This window comes from Eurosta solidaginis, chromosome 1 (genome assembly GCF_040869045.1).
Source record: "Eurosta solidaginis isolate ZX-2024a chromosome 1, ASM4086904v1, whole genome shotgun sequence".
Classification (NCBI taxonomy): Eukaryota; Metazoa; Arthropoda; class Insecta; order Diptera; family Tephritidae; genus Eurosta; species Eurosta solidaginis.
The window spans coordinates 123,245,993-123,270,739 of record NC_090319.1 but is presented as its reverse complement, the minus strand read 5'-3'; the positions used below and the strand labels follow the sequence as shown (position 1 = coordinate 123,270,739).

The 24,747-nt window shown below is 45.7% G+C and overlaps 1 protein-coding gene across 2 annotated transcripts in view; it reads left to right on the top strand.

The window, feature by feature from the left end:
• Cortactin (cortactin) overlaps window positions 1–24,747 on the top strand; it is a 197,286-nt gene that overhangs the window by 153,617 nt on the left and 18,922 nt on the right. For both annotated transcript variants that reach the window (XM_067759803.1, XM_067759802.1), the window contains 2 exons: window positions 4,863–5,047; window positions 5,132–5,535. In XM_067759803.1, the coding sequence (XP_067615904.1) occupies window positions 4,887–5,047; window positions 5,132–5,535 (565 nt within the window). In that variant the 5' untranslated portion in view covers window positions 4,863–4,886. The remainder of the gene's footprint in view (window positions 1–4,862; window positions 5,048–5,131; window positions 5,536–24,747) is intronic.

Below are 24,747 nucleotides of genomic sequence, written 5' to 3'. Positions count from 1 at the left end.
ACGATCGATCAGCCCGATCCTGCCGAAGCCGACCGACCAATACAAGCCCGCCGGTACGCCCATCCTACACCGCCCGGAACACGCAGCCGCTGTCCAGGTAAACCCCGTCGCCAGCCTACTTCCCCTCTCACCACGGCCCTGGTACGCGCTTCGTAGCCCACCGCCACTGCCGTCGCATCGTCGCCTTCTGGTGCCGCCGCTGCTTCCATCCCACCGGGGCTACGCCGACCGATGGCCGTCTGCAATATTACCGCCGCTGCTACACCAACCACTGGCCGTTCGCCACCCTTCCGCCGTTAAGCCGCCGCTGCTACGACGACCGCTGGCCGTCCGCCATCCTACCGCCGTTAAGCCGCTGCATCCGTCCCGCCGCTCCCACGACGAGCGTTGGCCGACTGCAATACTACCGCCGTACCGACCCCGCCGCTGCTACACCAACCACTGGCCGTTTGCCTACCGCCGTTATGCCGTTAAGCCGCCGCTGCTACGACGACCGTTTGCTGTCCGCCATCCTACCGCCGTTAAGCCGCTGCTACGATGACAGTTGGCCGTCCGCCATCCTACCGCCGGTAAGCCGCTGCTTCCGTACCGCCGTACCAATCCGTCCGTTACCCGACCGTTCTACCGTCCTACCGAACCTCTGCTCCAACGACCGCTAGCCGCCGCCCCGCCCCCTCACCATCTTGCGACGGAAAGCTGCTGCCCGTCTAATACCTCCCGCCGTGTGTGCGTGTGTTCGTAACACATAAATATTGTGTTTTTATTCAGCAGGGGTTTGTGGGACCTCTACTCGACTCTGGATTGACTGGGCGTTACCCCAGCCTTAGACAAAACCCACCTCATAATATAAATAAAAAATAATAATAAAAGTAGAGACTTTTAGCCTCCAACAATGCGGAAAGATACGAACATAGCAAAATTTATTTAAATTAGAGTCAAAAATGTATAGAAAAACTTAACAAAATATAAAGCGCCACACGTGTAACATTGTTCTTTTTTCATTTAAAAATGCTGTTACCAGATTACTGTATTACACAAATATAATGAACTTGGGTACAGAAATTCAGAAGTCAGAAAATATTTTACCGATATACTTTGTTGTTGTGTTTAAAAAGTTTTTCATAATAATTTGAAAAACTCTACGTTTTCTATGCTTTTTACACTTAGATGTAATAAATTATATTTTCAATGAAAATCAATAAGTCTGACCTGAACAATTTTCGCCATGAAAAAAATTTAAATTCTGTGTAACAGGAGCAACACTTTTTTGACTACATAAACCCGGTTCCAATCTTTTACGTCCCTGCACAGAACACTATTTGGCCGTTTTCTACCGAAACAACAATGGCAACCCAGATTTTCCCGATATGCTAACTTAAGCTAGTGCCTGTCAGAAAGAAGTCAACACACTTGTACTTATCCACAATGTACATGAACTCAAGCAATTTGTAATTGTGACATAAATTTTAATTGAAATAGAATGCTCATACATTGACAGATTCAAAAGGATTCTAAAAACAGTAAGATGTGGTGTAACTAAAGTCATAGTACAAGCCAAAAGTGCATTCAATTCATTGGTTACTAAAAATAAATGAAGGAAAGGCGCTATAACCTCCGAAGAGATTTAAGGCCGAGCTTCTCTTCCAATTTACGTCGTGCTCCTTTTAATTTTTCCTACAAATTGGCGGGACGGGACCTACTTGTTTTATGCCGACCCCGAACGGCATCTGCAAGCCAGATGAGTTTTCACTGAGAACTTTTCATGGCAGAAATACACTCGGAGTGCTTGCCAAACACTGCCGATTGGCGACACCTCTTAGAAAAATGTTCTTCTAATTGAAAAAACTTGTTTCTAAAGTTTTGATGTTGCTTTGCCCGGGGCGTGAACCCAGGATCTTCGGTGCGGTATGCGGAGCACGCTACCATCACACGACGGCGGCCGCTGGTATAAATAATTTAATATTTCTATATTGCTGACGTTGCTTTTCCTCGAGCCAAACAATAACGCTTATGAATGTGCATAGGTTTATGAATATGTTTCTATGACTGTGTGTATCAGTAACATACTGTATTATAGTACATAAGAAATGTTCAGAATAATTTTGTATAAATAAGCTGAAATATACCAAAAAAGATTCAATTAAAAATATGCGCTTGAGCGTTGTATAAATAACGATGTTTGCATTATACTGTGTAACATCTCGAACGATTTTCATGACTTTGTTTAAGTCCGCTATAGTATTAGGCTCATACAGTGGTTTCATGCAGTTAAATGAAAAACTAACCCATATAATGGTATCTAGGCTCTTACGCCTCTCAGATCCACTTCCTTATCGTCCACCCCTTTTGAAACACTGTTAACACAAGAACAACATCAGCTCTGAAATCCAGCGAAGAATCGCTCTTGCCAATAAATTGTACTTTGGAGTAGGTAGGCAATTGATGAAAATCCTCTCTCGGCAAACGAAAATCATTCTCTACAAGTCGCTCATCGCAACCACGCTATATGGTACATAATCATGGACCATGGCAGCATCAAAAAGGGGGCGCTGGGAGTGTTCAAGAGAAAATTTCTTCGGATGTATGGACCTCTACGCGTTGATAACGACGGGTACCGAAGATGATTGAATGATGAACTGTACGAGCTTTACGAAAAAATCAACATAGTAAAGCGAATTAAAACACATCGGCTACGCTCGCTAGGCCATGTTATGCGAATCAACGATGATCTTCCGGCTAAGAAAGTATATTTATCAGAACCCGCCTATGGAAGCAGAGAAAGAATGAGGTCCCCTCCGCTGGGGGACCAGGTGGAAAACCATGTAAATTCCCTTGGTGCTACTAATTGGGGCCAGTTAGCAGAGCGGAGAAGGACTGGCGCGCCTTCTTGGACGGTCATAACCGTTTAAACGGCTAAGCCCCAATTGAGTAAGTAAGTTTTTCATTATTAAAGCCGTCAAGGTATATCGTGTGTTATATTTACGTATAGATAATTTCACACAAATACTCTGAAGACTACATCTCCTTCAAAAATGAAATCGGGTCTATGTGACACCTTATTTTTTTCTCTGGGCCTAATATCCGAACATTATCAGAACCTTCGCGCGTTTCATGAAGTAATAATAATACTAAAAGCTAGAAAATAATTCGCTAGGTCATAGGTACTAGTCATCAAACTCCTCATCAATCTAGAGCGTTGATCAGACAATTAAATAAAATAAAAGCGTTGAGCGCGTGAAATTTCTAAAAATGTGAGGCGTAGCATAATCTTATTAAGGTTCAGTTGGTCTTATATATGACTATCAATAGAAATTTGACGCGTCCAATGCTTTTATTTAATTGTCTGATCAACGCCCTAGATTGATGAGGAGTTTGATGACTAGTACCTAGGACCTACCTAATCATTTTCTAGCTTTTAGTATTATTATTACTTCATGTAAGTATTGCTTTCAATAAAACTTAAAAATTTTTGTTTTAATTATTTTGTTTTCAAGTTTTTAGTCTTTATTTAATTGCCTATTATTTCTCATTTATTTAGTGATCCTGAAAATTTTTTACAATATAAGTCCTCAATACATAATCCTTCCAAAGACTTTACTCTACTCGGCGCCACGTATGCTTGTCCCTCCTCGAACTCCAAAGTATTTTGACGTCACTTATACCGGACTGTATGTAATATTTGTTCCAAATATGAGCCAAATCGGACATCATAGGATACTTTCTATTTATGTATGTATTATGTGTTCCAAATATGGACCAAATCGGACCACAAATACGATTTTTTTTTAATATCTCGATCCTTGCGCCACCTAGCCGGGAATTTTTCATAGGCCGCTTTCTATTCATGTATGTATTATGTGTTCCAAATATGGACCAAATCGGACCTCAAATACAATTTTTTTGAATATCTCGATCCTTGCGCCACCTAGCCGCGAATTTTTCACAGGCCGCTTTCTATTCATGTATGTATTATGTGTTCCAAATATGGACCAAATCGGACCACAAATACGATTTTTTTGAATATCTCGATCCTTGCGCCACCTAGCTGGGAATTTTTCACAGGCCGCTTTCTATTCATGTATGTTTTATGTGTCCCAAATATGGACCAAATCGGACCACAAATACGATTTTTTCGAATATCTCGATCCTTGCGCCACCTAGCGGTGATTTTTTTCACAGGCCGCTTTTTATTCATGTATGTAATATGTGTTCCAAATATGAGCCAAATCGGACTACAAATACGATTTTTTTGAACATCTCGATCCTTGCGCCACCTAGCGGTGACTTTTTATAGGTCGGTTTCTATTCATGTATGTATTATGTGTTCCAAATATGAACCAATCGGACCACAAATACGATTGTTTGAAATATTTCGATCCATGCGGCACCTATCGGAGTTTTTTTCTTATTATTGCATTGTCATCGGGTTTTGGACTATATTCCAAGCTTCAAGCTTGTAGCTTATCGGGAAGTTTCTTAAATTTCAATTACAAAATTCGTGCCGGCCAGCCAGCCAACCAGCCTGTCAAGTCAAGCTAAATAAAACCGTTTAAAAATAAGCACATCTTCTAATTGCTAGGCGGTGCATTGCTGTCTGCATATAGAAGGGCAGAGACGTGTTCCCGAATAATCTAAGTACATATGGACATTGGTTACAAGGTTGCCGTTCTCGTTTTAACAGGAGTTTGCGTTGGCGTTGTTAAAAAATTTAGATTTTAAAAATCCTTAATATAGCTTTTGGCCCTTAATAACCCTTGTTATTATTATAAATTATATGGTTATATTCGCTTAGTTTTCAATTAGAGAGTTTTTGATATTCTGTATTTATGCCTGCATTTTCTATTCCTACTACTTAATACTAGATACTGAACAGAAATCGGAAAAACATGTGGAAAGCGACAGCGGGTCTACAACTCCATAATACTCAACCAGATGAAGATGATGATTGGGAAACCGATCCAGACTTTATAAATGACGTCAGTGAACAGGAGCAGAGGTGGGGATCGAAAACGATTGAGGGAAGTGGTCGAACAGCTGGTGCAATCGAGTAAGTTTTTACTATTAGTCATGGATTACGTTAGTATATATGTACATATATGTGTTTAATTCATTTTTCATGTCCAACGAATAGTATGGAGAAATTACGTTTCGAAACGGAAAAGGCTGACAACGAAAAAAAGAGAAGGCAGATTGAGCTGCAAAATCCAGGCTATGGTTACGGTGGAAAATTTGGCGTCCAAAAAGATAGAATGGATAAATCTGCAGTTGGTCATGACTATCGTGCTACTGTAGAAAGGCATGGATCGCAGAAGGATTATAGCGAGGGATTTGGTGGAAAGTTTGGAGTTCAAAAAGATCGTGTCGATAAATCAGCAGCAGGATGGGACCATATAGAGAAATTAGAAAAACATGCTTCTCAAAGGGATTATGTGACTGGGTTCGGCGGTAAATTTGGTGTCCAATCTGATAGAGTAGATAAATCAGCAGTTGGTTGGGATCACGTTGAAAGGGTTGAAAAGCATGAGTCACAAAAAGGTAAGTAATAACAAAATATATTTTTGTATTCCTAAAAACAATCGGAAAAAGAGCCTTAATTTATAAAGGTACAGCAAGGCGAAAAAGAATTATGAACAATAACAAGTTCCCAACACAGCAAACATTCGGATTCAAAAAAGTGTTATAAAAGACACCTAAATCGGAGCGTTTTCACTCATTATGGGCCCGAAGTGATAATTTTCCCCAATGATCGTCCGATATGAGCCTTATGCCATACATTATTTAAGCTATATGAGCCTAAATAGGAATCCGATCAGACTTTCATGACGCTGCTAAGCAGGTCATAATATGCTTCTCATATAAAAGAAGCTCGGCCTTTGATCTCTTCGGAGGTTATCGCGCCTTAAATTTATTTTTATAGCTCTTTTCTGAGTTATTTATGTTCTTTATATTTGGGACTAGGTTGGTCCGCGGATTTTTGATGAGTGTCATTAAATATTGGGAACCATATCCAGAGTATTGTTTGCAGTTTCAACAGGGTTGGCCCAAAGAGAAATGGTTGGTTGAGGCGTTGGTTCCACCTTGCAATTGAAAAGATGGTTGGTGTCATGTGGGGACACGAAGCGGGGCCTGTTCAATCAGATGTTTATTGTTCTAAGCGCGGTGTTTCTATGTAATTTTCGGAAGCCATGCCGGTGGTTGGCAAGTCGCAGGTTATCGGTGAAATAAGGGAGCAGGAAAACCCCCATCATAGGACGGTGCTCGTGGCACTTGACCTGTCAAAAGCTTTTGACACAGTCAACCATAGCACGCTACTCGAAGATATAAAAGGCTCACACCTTCCCCCTCGTCTAAAAAGATGGACCGCAAATTATCTGAATGGTTGGCAAGCGTCGGTTCAATTTAGGATCTCAAAGCCTAGGGAAATTAAACAGAGGGTACCACAGGGTGGTGTCCTATCCCCGCTTCTGTTTAATTTCTACATATCAAAACTCCCTTCTCCACCAGAAGGAGTTACATTCATTTTCTATGCCGACGACTGTGCGATTATGGCAACTGGACCTGGCCCTTCAATTGATGTATTAGTTTCTAAAATAAACAGCTATCTCCCCGATCTTTCTAGTTTCTTAACCTCGCGCAACCTGGCACAATCCACAGCCACTCTGTTTACGACGTGGAAGGAACAGATGTCGCAAATTTGGATGTTCACGTCGATGGTGTCACCCTACCGACTGTAAGTCACCCAAAAATCTTGGGGGTAACGTTCGATAATACTCTGACCTTCAAGGCGCATACCACCAAAATTGTATCTAAAGTACAAACCCACAACAAAATCCTCAAGTCGCTTGCCGGCAGCACCTGGGGAAAAGATAATGAAACGTTGCTAACCACGTAGAAAGTATTTGGCTGGCCGTTCATGAGCTACGCGTGGTCGCCTGGTCTTAAAAACACATACTGAAAAAGGCTACAGGCCTGTCAAAATGCTGCAATCAGAACTGCCACCGGATGTCTCATTATGAACCTCGAACACCACCTACATAGTGAGGCCAAAAAGCTCAACATTAACGCCCCGATTCTGAGCGTTACCGGTAAAATAGTTCCCAGAACATTATGTAACCGAATATCGTTACCAGTTGTTTTATTCGCGATTCTGGCCCAAGTGTTAACGCTGTCATCACCCAGAAACTCACCAGTGTATGTGGAGAAATTTGAAAGGTAGTTTTCTTCGCTTTCACGGTTGCCATTTGGACCAAAAATGATTCCTTCCAACCCCGTTTGGTCCGCTGGTCCCTTTTCTTCAATTTTGGTCCTTTTTAGGCAGTAGCCACGATTGGTACTTTTCTTTCTTTTTCACTCGGGTAAAAATTCCTAATATTGCCCAAAAATTCGCCACACTTTCGTTAGTTATTTTTAATTTACTTCAATGGAACTCTCAGCATAAAAAATTGCTCAGTCAGTAAAATGTACCAGAACAATAACATTTCACCTAGGATATAATTTATGCCAGGCATTAAAAAGAAAATTGTTGGCAAACACATTGTCGTTAATTGCTGATGAAATAACCGACTAATCAAAAAAAAATCTTGTTTTATAATAATGTTAATAACGGCTAGATATTTCGATCGGTTATACAACACTATGTAAAATATATGAAAGTATCTTGGCACTAGAAATATTTTAACTCGAAAACACAAGGAAGCAAATGCAAAAGAGATTTGATTTCGGAAGAAATGTTTTGTATAAAATTATTCCCGTAGGGCTAGCAGAACCCCTGAGGCCTGGGATAAAAACTCACACTTACTGAATCTACGCTCTGATATGAAGTTTAAACGTTAAGGGGAAAAGTAAGCATCTATAAAAATAGCACTAACAAAATTGCCTAGTTTCATTTATGATTTACTGAGTTTTCCACATACATAGTTCGGCAACACCAGAACGCAAATTTTGAACCGTTTCTTACTAAAACCTAACTGCACTATACATTTTATTTCATTGCAATCAACAACATAATGTTGAACCAAGATCTTTGTGACCAAAACTAGGTTCACAACGTTTGGTTGGTGGAAGACATAGACTGATCCTATGTCAAAATATAGTATCATTTTTGGTTGCATGCACATATATTTCTTTGTTCAGCTTGAATTAATTCACTATTTTTAGTAAAATGGAAACATCCTAAAATTTTGTATTTTATACTAATAAAATAAAACAAACATTTGGTCCTTTTTTCGATGAATTTTGGTCCCAAATGGAAACATGGTGTGGTAACCGTGTTCGCTTTACCGAAAATGTCTCACTTGTAGATACGAGGTTAACAAATAAACGGGACGATGTGTATATCCATATCCAAGGACCTGCTTGTGTTTTTTTGCTTCATACGGCTGAGTTCTCAGGTGCCGTATTTCCTCAAAATGCTTACGGAGATGACTCCTTAAGTCCCTAGGCGGTGTTGGCTCATCAATCAGATGTCTGTTGGGATGCCCAGGTTTCTGGGTATCCAACAGGAACTGTTTGGTTAGCATCTCATTTCTCTCCCTGATGGCGAGTATTCTCGCCTCATTATGAAGATACTGTTCTGGGGACATAAGAAGACAGCCCGTGGCGGTTCTGTAGCTTATTCCAGTGAGTTATTTTTAGCATTGTCGCCCATATAGGGGACGCGTAGCATGCAATCGGCTGGCCAATTGCTTTGTAAGTGGTAATGGGTGTTTCTTTGTCTTTTCCCCAAGTACTGCCAGCAAAGGATTTGAGGATTTTATTACGGCTCTGGATTTTCGGTACAATTGCTGCTGAATGCTCACCAAAATGTAGATCCTGATCAAACGTCACACCCAACATTTTGGGGCGTAGGACAGTCGGTAGCGTAGTGCCATTGACGTGGATGTTCAAAATGGTCGACATTTGGGACGTCCATATTGTAAATAAGGTCGCGGAGGATTTAGTCGGTGATAATGCCAGGCTTCGCGGGGCGAAAAAACCGGAGAGATCAGGAAGGTAGCCGTTTATTCTGTTGCAAAGCCCATCGATCCCTGGGCCTGGGCCTGTGGCCATTATTGTGCAGTCATCGGCGTAGGAAACGATAGTAACTCCTTCTGGTGGCGAAGATAGCTTAGATATGTAGAAATTAAACAAAAGTGGGGATAGGACACCACCCTGTGGCACCCCCTGTTTAATTCTTCTTGGCTTTGATGTTTCATTTCTAAATTGCGCCGATGCCTGCCGACCCCCCAGATAATTTGAGGTCCACCTTTTAAGACATGGGGGAAGGGTAGACCCTTTTAGGTCTTGCATTAACGTGTCATGGTTGGTTGACCGTATCAAAAACTTTTGATAGGTCCAGCAGTACGAGTACTGTCCTATGGTGGGGGTTTTGATTTAAACCGCAATTTATCTGGATGCTGATGGCATTTAGTGCGGTGGTGGTGCTATGGAGTTTTCTGAAGCCATGCTGATGGCAGGCTAGCTGCAAATTTGCTTTGAAGTAGGGCAGTAAAATGGCTTCAGGCGTCTTTGCTACTGGCGATAGGAGAGATATCGGGCGGGACCACCTTGGCCATTTTCCATTTTTTGGGTATGACAAAGGTGGAAAGAGACAGGTTGAAGACATGTGCTAAATATTTGAAACAATCCTTCCCTAGGTTTTTAAGCATCGGCATGGCTATGCCGTCTAGTCCACTGCTTTTGATGGTTTAGCATGACCGATGGCATCCTCAACCTCTTTGGCGGTGATGGTAATTGGTTACGCGTTGAATTTATGTTTATGTGCGTGTCTGTTGGCCCTCCGTCTTTCTTTGTCGACCGCAGAATGCATTATATATTGTCGGCAGAAAGCGCTCGCGCATTTTTTCGCATCCGGCAGCACTTTATCGCCAAAGGCGGTGGAAACTTTGTCATTGTGCCTGGACGGATTCGATAGGGACTTTACGGTGGACAAAAGTTTACCTACACCGGCAGAGAGGTTACAACTGCTTAGGTGCTCCTCCCATTTCGCCCGCTTGTGTTCAGCCACAAGCAATCTGATGCGTTGGTTTATATCCCTTATTTGGGGGTCGCCGGGATCGAGTTGTCTTATAAGGTCACGTTCTCTCGCTAAGCTTGCGGCCTCCGCCGCACAGTGTTTCGTGTAGAACAAGCTAGCTGGAAAAAATTATTTTATGAGATTTTCCGTTTCATATGCAGTCATTTATTACAACTACGTCATTTTTTTTTATTTTGTTCCAAAATTTTACTTCATATGCATACATTTGCTTATTTCATATACAGTAACTCATGTGAATAAGTGACAGATCCAAAAAATTTAAAGGACTTAAGAATATTACTTTATTGTACTTAAATTGAATGGACTACAAATCTCAATACTCTAAAAAATTCTAAAAATTCGGAAAAAAATTAAAATTTTTTATGAAAATTCGTCGAATTTTTCAAAAATTTTTTAAATATAATTTAGTTTTTGTTATAGATCGTGACAAATTTTCTTATGGGAAATTAGTTAAAATATGAAAATTCGTCGAATTTTTCAAACATTTTTTAAATATAATTTAGTTTTTGTTATAGATCGTGACAAATTTTCTTATGGAAAATAAGTTAAAATATGAAAATTCGTCGAATTTTCAAACATTTTTTAAATATAATTTAGTTTTTGTTATAGATCGTGGCAAATTTTCTTATGGGAAATTAGTTAAAACAAATTTGCGAAAGCGAAAATTGTCAGAATTGTCCAAAAAGGGGTGTCTACTTATTTATGTGAGTGACTGTACATATGTACATACATATTTTGTATTTATTTGAGTATTTATCCTGGCACTACAATTTTTACAAAATTATTTTATAGTACCAGTCAGGAATGTAAAAGGGAATTACAATAATAATAATAACAATGTAAATAACTAAATTAATTATGTGAAAATTACTTATTACAAAAACTTAAAAGTAAAGTATCATACAAAGTAGAAAAGACAATAGATTTAAATTAAATAAAACCTGATCCACAAAAAGTTATAGGGTAGGTTATCTTTTATAATTATGTTATTATTCGCCCGACCATCTCGGGAACGATTTATGTGGCCACATTAAAACTTCAGGCCATTCCCTCCCTCCCTACCCCCAAGTTCCATGAGGAGCTTGGGGTCGCCAGAGCCTCGTCTGTTAGTGAAACAGGATTCGCCGCGGATAGGTGAGGTTGACAATTGGGTTTGGAGAAGCTATATATTGCGCTGGCAACCTAAAAGGTTGCAATACACAGCCCTTTTAATCTGGTATTTTAGTCGCCTCTTACGACAGGCATACCTACCGCGGGTATATTCTGATCCCCTAACCCGCTGGGGTAGCGTTATCGTATGGATGCCCTGCTTTGCCAACTCTTACCCCTGTGAAGCTGAAGCTGTTTGTTTTGCTTTAATATGCTCATCTCTAACCAATGAAATAGAGGAAATCATAGATCAGGAATGGTAATAAGCGATCGGTGAGTCTTTTAATAATATCTTGGACGCTATCGGCGATAGAAGTTATGAATGTAAAATACATAAATATGCATCCATACGGATACTCACTGTAGGGAAAGAGACGAAGTCCTAACAAACTAATGCCTGTATTGGCAGCTAAGTAGTGATGAAATGCTTTATCACGAATTCATAACCGAAAGGTTCACCCAAAACCAAAAAATAGAATAATTATAACTAGATTCACACATGAAAAAATATGGGATTTGGAAATAAATTGAGAGCCAGTTTTCGGGTCGACACATATTCAAACCAAGTATGGTGACACTTAATTTCATACCGGCACTGTTTATGGCTTAAGTTTCCATAAAGGCAGGGTTACATTGCGCTTATGGCTAAGTGAGTTAAATATAGTTTCAAAGTTCAAGCTTCAGTTAATGTTATGACCAAACAGCTGAGCTGAAGCAACTTCGAGCTTCCCTTTTCAACAGGAGTCTATCTAAATCTCAATGTAATTATATGTATCTAGAAGACATTTTCAAAGTGGCGAGTTAAATTAGATTACGGGAACATTTAACACAGTTGATGATTCTAACTACAGTTAAATTCACCAATCTTAAGCAGTTAAACTTTAGTTACTATGAAAATTAAAAATCAGTAGCTAAATGGGTTAGAATGGAAGTTTTTTTTTCTAACTGGCTAAAAGAGATATGTTACTACTCTGCAAATTGAAAGCCAGCTCCACGTCGGAGAGAAGTTACACATTAACTTGCTCCTGCACAAAAGTGTTGTAACGAAGCTTTTTCGTGCCCCGTTGCTTCTTTGATATTTGCTGGGGTATACTCGCCGTGCCCAGGGTTCGTTTACAATAAATTTGTATTAAAGGGCACCTTGCAAATCGATTTAATATAAAAAAAACTTCACTCTCTTTATTGGTTCTAAATTCTATAATATAAAATAAAACGTGTTTGTATACTTCATTTTCAATTTCACTAGGATTATCTTGCAGTATCCTTGATTGCGGTGGCGGGCCTTAGCGGTCCGGCCGTATTCCGTTAGCTGGGTCCCGTTAGTATGTGGTGTCGGTGCCTTGACGCGCCTTATGACGGCGTCTCTCTCTGCTGCGGTGCTCTGTCGCGCCTTACGTCGGCGTCTACTTGTATTGCTGAGGCGATGCTCTGTCGCCGTGTTCCCTTAGATGGATCCCGTTAGTATGTGGCGTCGGTGCCTTGACGCGCCTTATGACGGCGTTTACTGGTATTACTCTGCTGCGCCTTGCGTCGGCGTCTATTTGTATTGCTGGTTGCTGGGTGATTCTCTGCCACGCCTTGCGTCGGCGTCTACTCGTATTTTCTGGGCGATACTCTGTCGCGCCCTACGTCGGCGTTTACTTGTATTGCTGAGACGATGCTCTGTCGCGCCCTAGGTCGGCGCTTACTTGTATTACTCTGTCGGTGTACCTCTGCTGCGCTCTGCCGCCGCGCTTGGCGCTGGCTTACCCTGGCTGCGCTATGCGTCGCCGCGTTGACGTGACCTCTGTCGGCGTACCTCTGCTGCCGCGGTTCGCGCTGGCTTACCCTGGTTGCGTTGTGCGTCGGCGGACCTCTGCTGCGCTTTGCTGCAGCGCTCTGCGCTGGTTAACGTGCGTTGCCGCTCAGTTGCGGCCTCTGCCGGCGTACTTCTACTGACGGAGGTGAGCGGTTGTCACCTGTCGCGGTTGCGCGTTACTGTGGCGGGGCCTTTGGTCTCTGGAGGTGATGCGTAGAGAAGATCAACCGCAATCACCATTCCACGACTCGCTGCTATGAAGCGGATTCCTATTCCATAGAGAAGGTCAACTGCAATAGGGATATACTTCGCTAGTAGCTCTGGTCACGACCACAGCTCCGTGCTGACTGACTTTGCTGCCGCGCTCTGCGCTGGTCTACGTGCGTTGCCACTCTGTTGCGGCCTCTGCCGACGTACTTCTACTGACGGAAGTGAGCGGGTGTCACCTGTCGCGGTTGCGCGTTACTGTGGCGGGGCCTTTGGTCTCTGGGGGGTGATGCGTAGAGAAGATCAACCGCAATCACCATTCCACGACTCGCTCCTATGAAGTGGATTCCTATTGCATAGAGAAGATCAACTGTAATAGGGATATACTTCGCTAGTAGCTCTGGTCACGACCACAGCTCCGTGCTGACTGACTGATGTGCTGCTGTGTCGGTTCTTTTATGGCTGTTGTGTTTGGTGTTGCTAGCTCAAATGGTTGCGTGCGCTCGTTGTGTTGCTAAGATTTGTTGGTTGGCCGTGTTGCTGTTAAATGTTGCGACCGCTCGTTGTGTTGCTGAGACTTTTTGGTTGATCGTGTTGCTAGAGCCTTTTGTGGCCACTTGTTGTGTTAATGTCGTGTCAAATGTGTTGTGGGGTCGTTTTGTGTGGGCCAAATTAATGAGGATTTATTTGGACGTCGCCGCCTGTGGTGTTCGGTGGTGTGATGATACGTGCGACGTCAGCGTACGTGTTTTCGCGCTTAGTTGCACGCGTGTTGCTGACGTCGGCGCCAGTAGCGCTTGGTGGTGTAACGTTGCGTGAGACGTCGGCGTACGTGTTTGTGCGTGTGGTTCCACGCGTGTTGCTGACGTCGGCGCCGGTAGCTCCTTCCAGTAGTACTACCCTGGGGCGCTTTGCTTCCTCCTCCTCGTAATGCTGGCGCATACGATTGACGCTGTTGTTTAGTTTGGCGTTATGGCTCTCCATCTTAGGTTGTTGGTTTTTTTTTTTTTTTTTTTGGACAAGAAATTCGTAGCAAAAGAACGTGTTGTCACCTCGGTGGTTTGCGATAGAATGACCGGTGCTTGCTTATCCTCCCATCCTTGATATTAATTAGATTATTTTCCCTGAATTTATTTTAATTTCCCGCGATGGTCTCTGCTGCATGATATGGCTTTAGCTCCCCAATATTGACCGTTTTCTCCTTCCCGCCGTTGGTTTTTCGTACTTTGAGTATCACTGGTGATACATATCCTAGGATCTGGTAGGGTCCGTCATATTTGGGGGCCAACTTTGCCGCGACATTTTCGCCGGCCTTGGAGAGATGGTGTTCCTTTGCGAGCACTAGTTCGCCGACTACGGGGGTCCATTTTCTCCGCCGTAAATTGTAGTGCCGTGCTTGATCTGCCGCCGCTCGTTCCATGTTCTGCCTCACTATTCTGAATGCCTCTTGCATTCTGTCAGATTTCTCTTCTGCCGTTGTGGTAGCTGTGCCCGTCCCCAGGTTGATCTCGTCAAACAATGCCCCTTGTAATCGCGGTTCCCGTCCTTGTACGAGGAAGGCTGGACTGTACACTGTGGTCGCGGTTACACTGGTGTTGATGGCCAGCTCGATCTCCGTGAGAAAGTCGTCCCATTTGTTGTGTTGTGATTTGGTGAGTTGCGCTATGATCCTCTTTACCGTTCTGTTCGCCCGTTCCGTCGGGTTTTCTTGCGGGGTGTAGGGCGCCGTGAATTGTTGTCGTATCCCCATTTCCCTGAGGTAACGCTGCCACATTGTGCTGGTGAACTGAACGCCGTTGTCCGATATCAGTATCTTGGGAGCACCAAATCTTGCTAGGATGCGTTCTCTGAACGCGCGGCGAAGGCCCTCTGCTGTCGCACGCCTCATGGGGGCCAATTCCACCCATTTGCTGAAGCGGTCGAAAAATACTAATATCATCGTGTTCCCGTGTGTGGATCGTGGGAGTGGTCTGACGAAATCGACGCACACCGTGGCGAATGGTTCTTGGGCCACCTGTGTAAGCATCTTTCCTGCTGGTTTTTGCTGTGCCTCCTTGTATTTCTGGCAAGACTCGCACTGCCGTACATATCGACTGATGTCTCGAAACATGCCGGGCCAGTAATACCGATTGGCAATCCGTGCTACCGTCCGGCGGATGCCCATGTGCCCAGCGCTTGGGATGTTGTGGTTTTCTTCTAACACTCGTTGTCGCAGTGGTGTTGGTACACAAAGTTTCCAAGGGACCGTTTCCTCATCGTGTGACCGGCAGGGAATATGGCGGTACAGTTGTTCATCTTGTATCATGTAGTCAGAATATTTCTCGGGGTTAGTGCGCACTTCATTCACGCGCTTCTGCCACCACTTGCATGGTCGCTCTGTTGTCGTTGCTAGGCGTAGGGTCTCCAGTGGCTGCCGTGATAGTGCGTCCGCTACCAAGTTCAGCTTCCCTTTCCTGTACTCGATGTCGAAAGTGTGTTGTTGAAGCTCCAAGGCCCATCGTGCTATACGGCCTGAAGGGCTTTCGATGGAGTTTAACCACTTTAGAGACATATGGTCCGTGATTACCTTGAATCGGTATCCTTCCAAGTATGGCCTCATCTTGCGTATTCCCCAGACTATCGCGAGGCACTCCTTCTCGGTGGGCGAGTAGTTGGTTTCCGCCTTGTTGAGTTTCCTGCTGGCGTAGGCGATCACGCGTTCTCCGCCTTCCAGGTCCTGTGTCAATACGGCACCCAGCCCGAAATTGCTGGCGTCCGTTTGTAAGGTGAAGGTCTTGGTGAAGTCCGGGCAGGCAAGTATCGGTGCTTCCGTGAGCTTTTGCTTTAAGACCTCGAAGGCCTCCTGTATCCAGTGTTTGCCCCCCACTTCCAGTGTTTGCCCTTTTTCAGCAGGGTTGTGAGTGGTTGGCTGATCGTGGCGAAGTCGGGTACGAAACGTCGGTACCAGGATGCTATACCGAGATATTGGCGTACCTCTTTCACGTTCGTTGGTGGCTTCAAGTCTTTGATGGCTGCGACTTTATCGGGGTCGGTGTGAATTCCCTTGTCGCTTACTAGGTGTCCTAGGTATCGGATTTCCTTCTTGAAGAATTCGCATTTCTCCGGATTTATTCTGAGGTTGGCGCGCTGTAGTCGTAGCATCACTTCTTTCAGGTTGCGAATGTGCTCCTCCAAGGTGGATCCTATGATGATTATGTCATCGAGGTATGCGAAGGCGTGGGGTTCCATTTCAGGCCCAATAACCTGATCTAGTGCTCTTTGAAACGTTGCGGGTGCAGAGTGTAGGCCGAAAGGCATAACGCGCCACTGGAATAATCCGCGTCCCGGTACTGTGAAAGCTGTGTAGGGCCGGCTCTTGGGCTCCAGTGGTATTTGCCAGTAGCCGTTCTTTAAGTCCAAGCTGCTGATGTACTTCGCTCGTCGTAGTTTGTCCAGGATGTGTTGTATTCTGGGTAAGGGGTATGCGTCGGGTACGGATCGGGCGTTGAGCTGCCGATAGTCCACGCATAACCTCCACTTCCCGTTTTTCTTCTTGGCCAGTACGATCGGTGCGCTGTGTGGGCTACAAGATGGCTCGATGCATACTTTCTGGAGCAATTCGTCAACTTCGCTGTTGATGATTGTCTGCATGGCTGGGTTGCGTGGGAAGTAACGTTGCTTGATGGGGCGTTCGTCCGTCAGGACAATCTTGTGCTCGGCTATTGTCGTCACTCCACTCATGCTCTCGAATTTTCGGAGTTCCTTTGCTAGAAAACCGCGCACTCGTTCCGCTTCTTCTTGTATGCCGTCGTCGTTGTTTTGCATAATGCCGTCGTGCTTGAAGTTACTGCTGCTCGGTGCGGTTATACTCTGAATGGTTCCAGATGAGGCTCCAGGGGTGTCGTACCCGGCGTTATCCGTTCTTGATGATGTTGAATTTTGAATAGTCCCAGGGCTGTCGTACCTGGCGATATCCGTTCTGGCTGATGGTGTACTTTGAATAGTCCCAGGGCTGTCGTACCTGGCGATATCCGTTCTTGATGATGTTGAACTTGGAATAGTCCCAGGGCTGTCGTACCTGGCAATATTCGTTCTTGATGATATTGAACTTGGAATAATCCCAGGGCTGTCGTAACTGGCGATATTCGTTATTGATGATATTGAACTTGGAATAGTCCCAGGGCTGTCGTACCTGGCGATATTCGTTCTTGATGATATTGAACTTGGAATAGTCCCAGGGCTGTCGTACCTGGCGATATTCGTTCTTGATGATATTGAACTTGGAATAATCCCAGGGCTGTCGTAACTGGCGATATTCGTTATTGCTGGTGTTGTTCTCTGAATAGTTTCTGGCGCGGCTCCAGGATTCGGTGTGTGCTGGGCAAGGGGTCTGGTTAGCACGAGGTGGCCTTCTCCACATGATATGGTGGCTCCCATGCTTCCTAGCGTATCTAGGCCCAGTATGATGTCGTCGATCGCTCCGGGCATGACGTGTAAAACTGTTTGGAGTGACTCTTCTCCGAGGCGTACCTCAGTCCTTATGGCGTCGAAGATGGTAGTGCTAGTCCCGTTTGCCATCGTTATTTTGATGGCCACTCTCACCATTTCTCCGCTTCCCGAGTTTACCACACGTTCTGCTAAGCTGCTCGAGACGAAACTTCTTGATGCCCCTGTGTCGATGACCGCCTCGGCTGATTCCGCGCCGAGCTTGGCTACGGCGTAGAGGCGACCATGCTCTTGGTACATTGTTACTGCCTTTTCAGCGCTGGGTTTCTTGGGAATCGTTACTGCCGTTTCGGCACTAGGTCCCTGACGTCGGCGGCAGCATTCGATGGTTCGTATATCGTTGCGGCCACATTCCTAGCAAAAAATTTTCTGTGGCTTTCGGCACCTATTGGTTTCATGTCCTCGTTCGCCGCATCTCCAGCATACGCCATTGGGGTCGTATCTCTGATTGCCTGGAGGCGTGCGGTTCGTTAGATTCGGTGGTGGTGGTGGTTGTGTTGCAGGTTTTGATGGTGACACCCGGGTTGTGTCACTGGCGATGTGTCACGTAACTTCGCGGTGATGTCCGCCTGATGATCTTCGATAGTCCTCGCGTATGTTCTCGTATTCTTCGGCAAGTGTCAGGAGCTCTGCGAGATTAGTGAAGTCCCTCCGACGGATGTAAAGTTGGTAATCGGGGTGGCTGTTACGGAAGATTCGTTCCAGCCGCTGTTCGCTGGTGTACCTTGCGTGTCTCATTAAGCTCTGCATTCCTAGTACGTAGTCCTTATACCTCTCCTTGTTGTGCTGCCTTCGTTGGCGTATGTCGTCGTCGAGCCGCTCGAAGTACCTGGCTGGTAGGAAGAAACGTAAAAAATCCTTTTTGAAGCTTGTCCACTCTCCCCAGTGCGCATTGTTATTGCGGTACCATTGTAGCGCGGCGCCCCTAGTAGCTCGGGCATGGTTTTTGGCAGGAGGTCCACGTTTGGCGCGTATACTTCGGCTAACTCCTCTAACCGTTCGATGAACGCTAACGGGTCCCGTCCCCCTTCATACTTTACGGACCACTTTCTTACCTGGTCGATGATGGGCGCGAACACCACGGTCGGTGCTTGAGTTACCTGGCATGTATAGTTCATGGCTGGTGCCGTCATTCCCGCTGGTAAGTACGGTTGCGTGGGTTGATATGTGCCGCTTGATGGTGCCGTAATTTCTGATGGTACGTGCTGTTGTGTGGGTACTGTACTCCTGGGAGGTGCCTGAGATGTACCATTGGGTGGTACCGCTATTCCTGATGGTAAGTACTGTTGTGTGGGTACTGTATTCCTGGGAGGAAACGCGAATTGACTTTGTTCTACTGTTGTAACGGCGACCTTCGGTGTGCCTCCTCCGTTCGACGGAGTCGGTGTCTTAACCTCATTTACGTCGCTCATGTGCGTAGTTTCCTTGTAGGTGGCTTGTAGGGATAAAAATTTTTCGTGGATTTCCGAGTCCGTATTTGCCTTTGAGGCCAGTGCTGCTATGCGCTTTCGGATTTCTCGGGTGGTACCTGTCTGCTCAATACCCAATTCCTGCGTGATGGATATCAGCTGCTCCTTTGAAATTGTGTCTAACCACGTGGTATCGATCTGGTCGACCATTTTGTGGTTAGGTTTCTCGTCAGGAATGTTCCTTCTGACGTGGTAACGATTTGCAGGGTCCCTGCTCGGGCGCCAATTGTAACGAAGATTTTTCGTGCCCCGTTGCTTCTTTGCTATTTGCTGGGGTATACTCGCCGTGCCCAGGGTTCGTTTACAATAAATTTGTATTAAAGGGCACCTTGCAAATCGATTTAATATAAAAAAACTTCATTCTCTTTATTGGTTCTAAATTCTATAATATAAAATAAAACGTGTTTGTATACTTCATTTTCAATTTCACTAGGATTATCTTGCGGTATCCTTGATTGCGGTGGCGGGCCTTAGCGGTGCGGCCGTATTCCGTTAGCTGGGTCCCGTTAGTATGTGGCGTCGGTGCCTTGACGCGCCTTATGACGGCGTCTCTCTCTGCTGCGGTGCTCTGTCGCGCCTTACGTCGGCGTCTACTTGTATTGCTGAGGCGATGCTCTGTCGCCGTGTTCCGTTAGACGGATCCCGTTAGTATGTGGCGTCGGTGCCTTGACGCGCCTTATGACGGCGTCTCTCTCTGCTGCGGTGCTCTGTCGCGCCTTACGTCGGCGTCTACTTGTATTGCTGAGGCGATGCTCTGTCGCCGTGTTCCGTTAGACGGATCCCGTTAGTATGTGGCGTCGCTGCCTTGACGCGCCTTACGTCGGCGTTTACTGGTATTACTCTGCTGCGCCTTGCGTCGGCGTCTATTTGTATTGCTGGTTGCTGGGTGATTCTCTGCCACTCCTTGCGTCGGCGTCTACTCGTATTTGCTGGGCGATACTCTGTCGCGCCCTACGTCGGCGTTTACTTGTATTGCTGAGACGATGCTCTGTCGCTGTACCTCTCTGTCGGTGTACCTCTGCTGCGCTCTGCCGCCGCGCTTGGCGCTGGCTTACCCTTGCTGCGCTATGCGTCGCCGCGTTGACGTGACCTCTGTCGGCGTACCTCTGCTGCCGCGGTTCGCGCTGGCTTACCCTGGTTACGTTGTGCGTCGGCGGACCTCTGCTGCGCTTTGCTGCCGCGCTCTGCGCTGGTTTGCGTGCGTTGCCGCTCAGTTGCGGCCTCTGCCGGCGTACTTCTACTGACGGAGGTGAGCGGGTGTCACCTGTCGCGGTTGCGCGTTACTGTGGCGGGGCCTTTGGTCTCTGGGGGTGATGCGTAGAGAAGATCAACCGAAATCACCATTCCACGACTCGCTCCTATGAAGCGGATTCCTATTGCATAGAGAAGGTCAACTGCAATAGGGATATACTTCGCTAGTAGCTCTGGTCACGACCACAGCTCCGTGCTGACTGACTTTTCTGCCGCGCTCTGCACTGGTCTACGTGCGTTGCCGCTCTGTTGTGGCCTCTGCCGGCGTACTTCTACTGACGGAGGTGAGCAGGTGTCACCTGTCGCGGTTGCGCGTTACTGTGGCGGGGCCTTTGGTCTCTGGGGGGGGGGGGGGGGTGATGCGTAGAGAAGATCAACCGCAATCACTATTCCACGACTCGCTCCTATGAAGTGGATTCCTATTGCATAGAGAAGATCAACTGCAATAGGGATATACTTCGCTAGTAGCTCTGGTCACGACCACAGCTCCGTGCTGACTGACTGCTGTGCTGCTGTGTCGCTTCTTTTATGGCTGTTGTGTTTGGTGTTGCTAGCTCAAATGGTTGCGTGCGCTCGTTGTGTTGCTGAGATTTGTTGGTTGGCCGTGTTGCTGTTAAATGTTGCGACCGCTCGTTGTGTTGCTGAGACTTGTTGGTTGATCGTGTTGCTAGAGCCTTTTGTGGCCACTTGTTGCGTTAATGTCGTGTCAAATATGTTGTGGGGTCGTTTTGTGTGGGCCAAATTAATGAGGATTTATTTGGTCCTCACAGTGTATTAAATGGTATACACCATTTAACAACAATAAGAAGTTGTCAAACTAATTGTTTCCTTTTTGCGATCCTTTGATTAAACTTGAGTTATGTAGTTCTTGTGTTTAATAAGTTATCGGTAATTTTTCGCTATTTCATATAATTAGCGTTTGTTTTTTTCGAAGTGTTGAGTGTTCTGCGCTCCGGGTAAGGGGATGACTTTTGGTAAATTCTGTTGGCCTCGCGCCTTTGGCCGAGTGCGTAGGTGTTCTGTGGCAGACAGTGTATCTGCGTTAGCGCGTTTCTGGTATCCTCGTTATGGGATGATGAGTGAATGGGAATGGTTTCTTGTGTCCTCGCTTGGGGTGAGCGAGTGAATTTGGGTTGACTTGTTCAGGGGGCCCCCGGTTAGTCTTGTTGAAAAAAAAACTTAGAAAAAAATGTTTTTTGGTTTGCGAGCTTTTGGTAAGCTCTCCCATGTCTTCGTGCGTCTCACTCCCTTTCCCCATTGCCCACCAGTAGTCAGGTGTAGGATTCCCTTCGGTAGACTCGACACGAGACCGGGGGTAGAGAACAAAAAAAAAGAGAAGATGTAGGATCGCCCTCCGGTAGACTCGCACCATCACGAAACTGGGGGGTTGATTATAATTCGGGCCTCGGGAGAGACACAAGCTTAGGGATAGCGGGGCATCAGGGCGCGTGGCTGAACGCGTCTTTATGTCCCGCGCTCCCTTTCCCCATTGCCATCGCGTAGTACGTTTTGGAATTCCCCTCCGGTAGACTCGCACCTTCACGAGACCGGGGGGTTGATTATAATATATGGCTCGGGAGAAACGCAGGCTTAGGGATAGAGAGACACAAAGACGCGGGTTCCTTAATAGGCTTTCTATGCTATCACCAACCGTGGGCCTCTGATTTTAGGTAGTCGAGGGAAATAGGATTTTGGTTTTTTGGGGTTCTGGAAGGCGGGATTCGGTCCCTTACATTTAATCCTCCTTGTCGTGGGACGGAAGGAGTACCAATTTCGTAATTGGTCTAGTTATTTGTCCCTTGTTTGTATGAACGTCAACAACACGCACACGGTTATCAGAACCTGGGTGTGTGTTGACGATTCTCCCCATTCTCCACTCGTTGGGTTGGAGGTTGTCCTCTTTGATAACAACTAGGTCTCCGGGTTTTAGATTAGGTTGTGGATGTTTCCACTTGTATCGGTTCTGGATCTCGGTGAGATATTCGGTTTTCCATCGCTTGCAGAAAGTGTGATGGAGGGCTTTGAGTTTCTGCCACCGATTGATTATCGAGGCAGGGCTCTCACTAGCATCCGGCTCTGGCGGAGCCAGTAGATGGCTGCCAGTGAGGAAATGACCTGGGGTAAGTGGCTCTAGGTCCGTTGGGTCATTGGATGTCGGGCTGAGCGGCCGCGAGTTCAGGCATGCCTCGATGCGGCACAAGAGGGTATGGAATACCTCGAAGGTGAATTTGTGTGGTGAGGCTATCTTTTTGAAATGGCTTTTGAAGCTTTTCACTCCAGCCTCCCACAGCCCTCCCATATGGGGAGCGCCCGCAGGGATGAAATGCCACGTGAGTGACTGGTGGCTGTATTTTGAGACAGCGTTCTCTCGCGCTTGTGAGATGTAAGTCTTGAGTTCTGATCGTAAGGATCGTGACGCTCCGACAAAGTTCGTACCATTGTCGGAGTACATATTTTTTGGGCATCCGCGCCTAGATATGAAACGGGCAAATGCCGCAAGAAATGATGGTGTGCTGAGGTCAGTAGTGGCCTCCAGATGAATTGCTCGTGTGGAAAAGCACACGAAAAGGCAAACATAGCCTTTGGATAGGCGACACCCTCTGCCGCGGTAACTTTTAATGTCGAATGGTCCGGCGAAGTCGACTCCAGCATTCGTGAATGCACGGCTGAAGGTCGTGCGTTCGCAAGGGAGAATACCCATAAGTTGGGTCTGAGCACGCTTTCGGTGTATAGTGCAAACTTTGCAATTATGAATGGTTGCCCTAATCATGGTTTTGATGTTAGGTATCCAGTATTGGGTGCGTACCAGACGCAACATGAGTTGATTTTCCCCATGCAGACTTTGTTGATGAAACATTAGGACCGTCAGACGGGATAACCGGCAGTTGTATGGGAGGAGGATTGGGTGGCGTTCATTAAAAGCTAAGTCCTTTGACGCCCCGAGTCGCCCTCCTACCCGAATGATGCCATGTTTTTCTAGATAGGGATTAAGTGAGAGTATTGCACTTTTCCCTGCAATTGGTTTTCCGGCCTTTAGATCACTATATTCGGAACTATAGTGTTGTTTCTGATATATTTTAATTAAGAGTTGGGTTACTGATTTGATCAAATCTTACTTAATTACTTACTTAATTGGCGCTTAACCGTCTAAACGGTTATGGCCGTCCAACAAGGCGCGCCAGTCGCTCCTTCGCTCCGCCAACCGGCGCCAATTGGTCACACCAAGGGAGTTTAAATCGTTTTCCACCTGGTCCTTCCAACGGAGTGTGGGCCGCCCTCTACCTCTGCTTCCATAGGCGGGTTCCGATAGAAACACTTTCTTGGCCGGAGCATCATCTTTCATTCGCATAACATGGCCTAGCCAGCGCAGCCGCTGCGTTTTAATTCGCTGGATTATGTTGATGTCTGCGTATAGCTCGTACAGCTCATCATTAAATCTTCTCCGGTACTCGCCATCGCCAACGCGTAGAGGTCCATAAATCTTTCGAAGAACTTTTCTCTCGAACACTCCCAAAGCCGCTTCATCTGCTGTTGTCATGGTCCATGCTTCTGCCCCATATAGCAGGACGGGTACGATAAGTGACTTGTAGAGTATGATTTTCGTTCGCCGAGAGAGGACTTTACTTTTAAATTGCCTAATATAATAAATAATGCAAATAAACGAAGTCTTTTGCTATTTCGAAATTATGGCTGGCAACAGTAGCGTGGTTGCCAAGGCGCATATGCGCTGACTCTTTGCTCGATGACAGCAGGTACTTCGTTTTGTCCTCATTCACCATCAAACCCATCTTTACCGCTTCTTTTTCCAGCTTGGAGTAAGCAGAACTAACAGCGCGGGTGTTTAGGCCGATGATATCAATGTCATCAGCATATGCCAGTAATTGCACGCTTTTATAGTATATTGTTCCAGTGTGGTTAAGTTCTGCAGCTAGTATAATTTTCTCCAGCATCAAATTAAAGAAATCGCACGATAGGGGGTCACCCTGTCTGAAACCTCGTTTAGTTTCGAACGGCTCGGAGAGGTCCTTCCCAATTCTGACTGAGCTGATGGTGTTGCTCAACGTCATTTTGCACAGCCGTATAAGTTTTGCGGGGAAACCAAATTCAGACATAGCGGCATATAGGCAGCTCCTTTTCGTGCTGTCGAAGGCGGCTTTAAAGTCGACGAAGAGGTGATGTGTGTCGATTCTCTTTTCACGGGTTTTTTCCAAGATTTGGCGCATTGTGAAAATCTGGTCGATGGTAGATTTACCAGGTCTGAAGCCGCACTGATAAGGTCCAATCAGCCGGTTCACGGTGGGCTTCAATCTTTCGCACAATACACTTGAAAGGACCTTATATGCGATATTAAG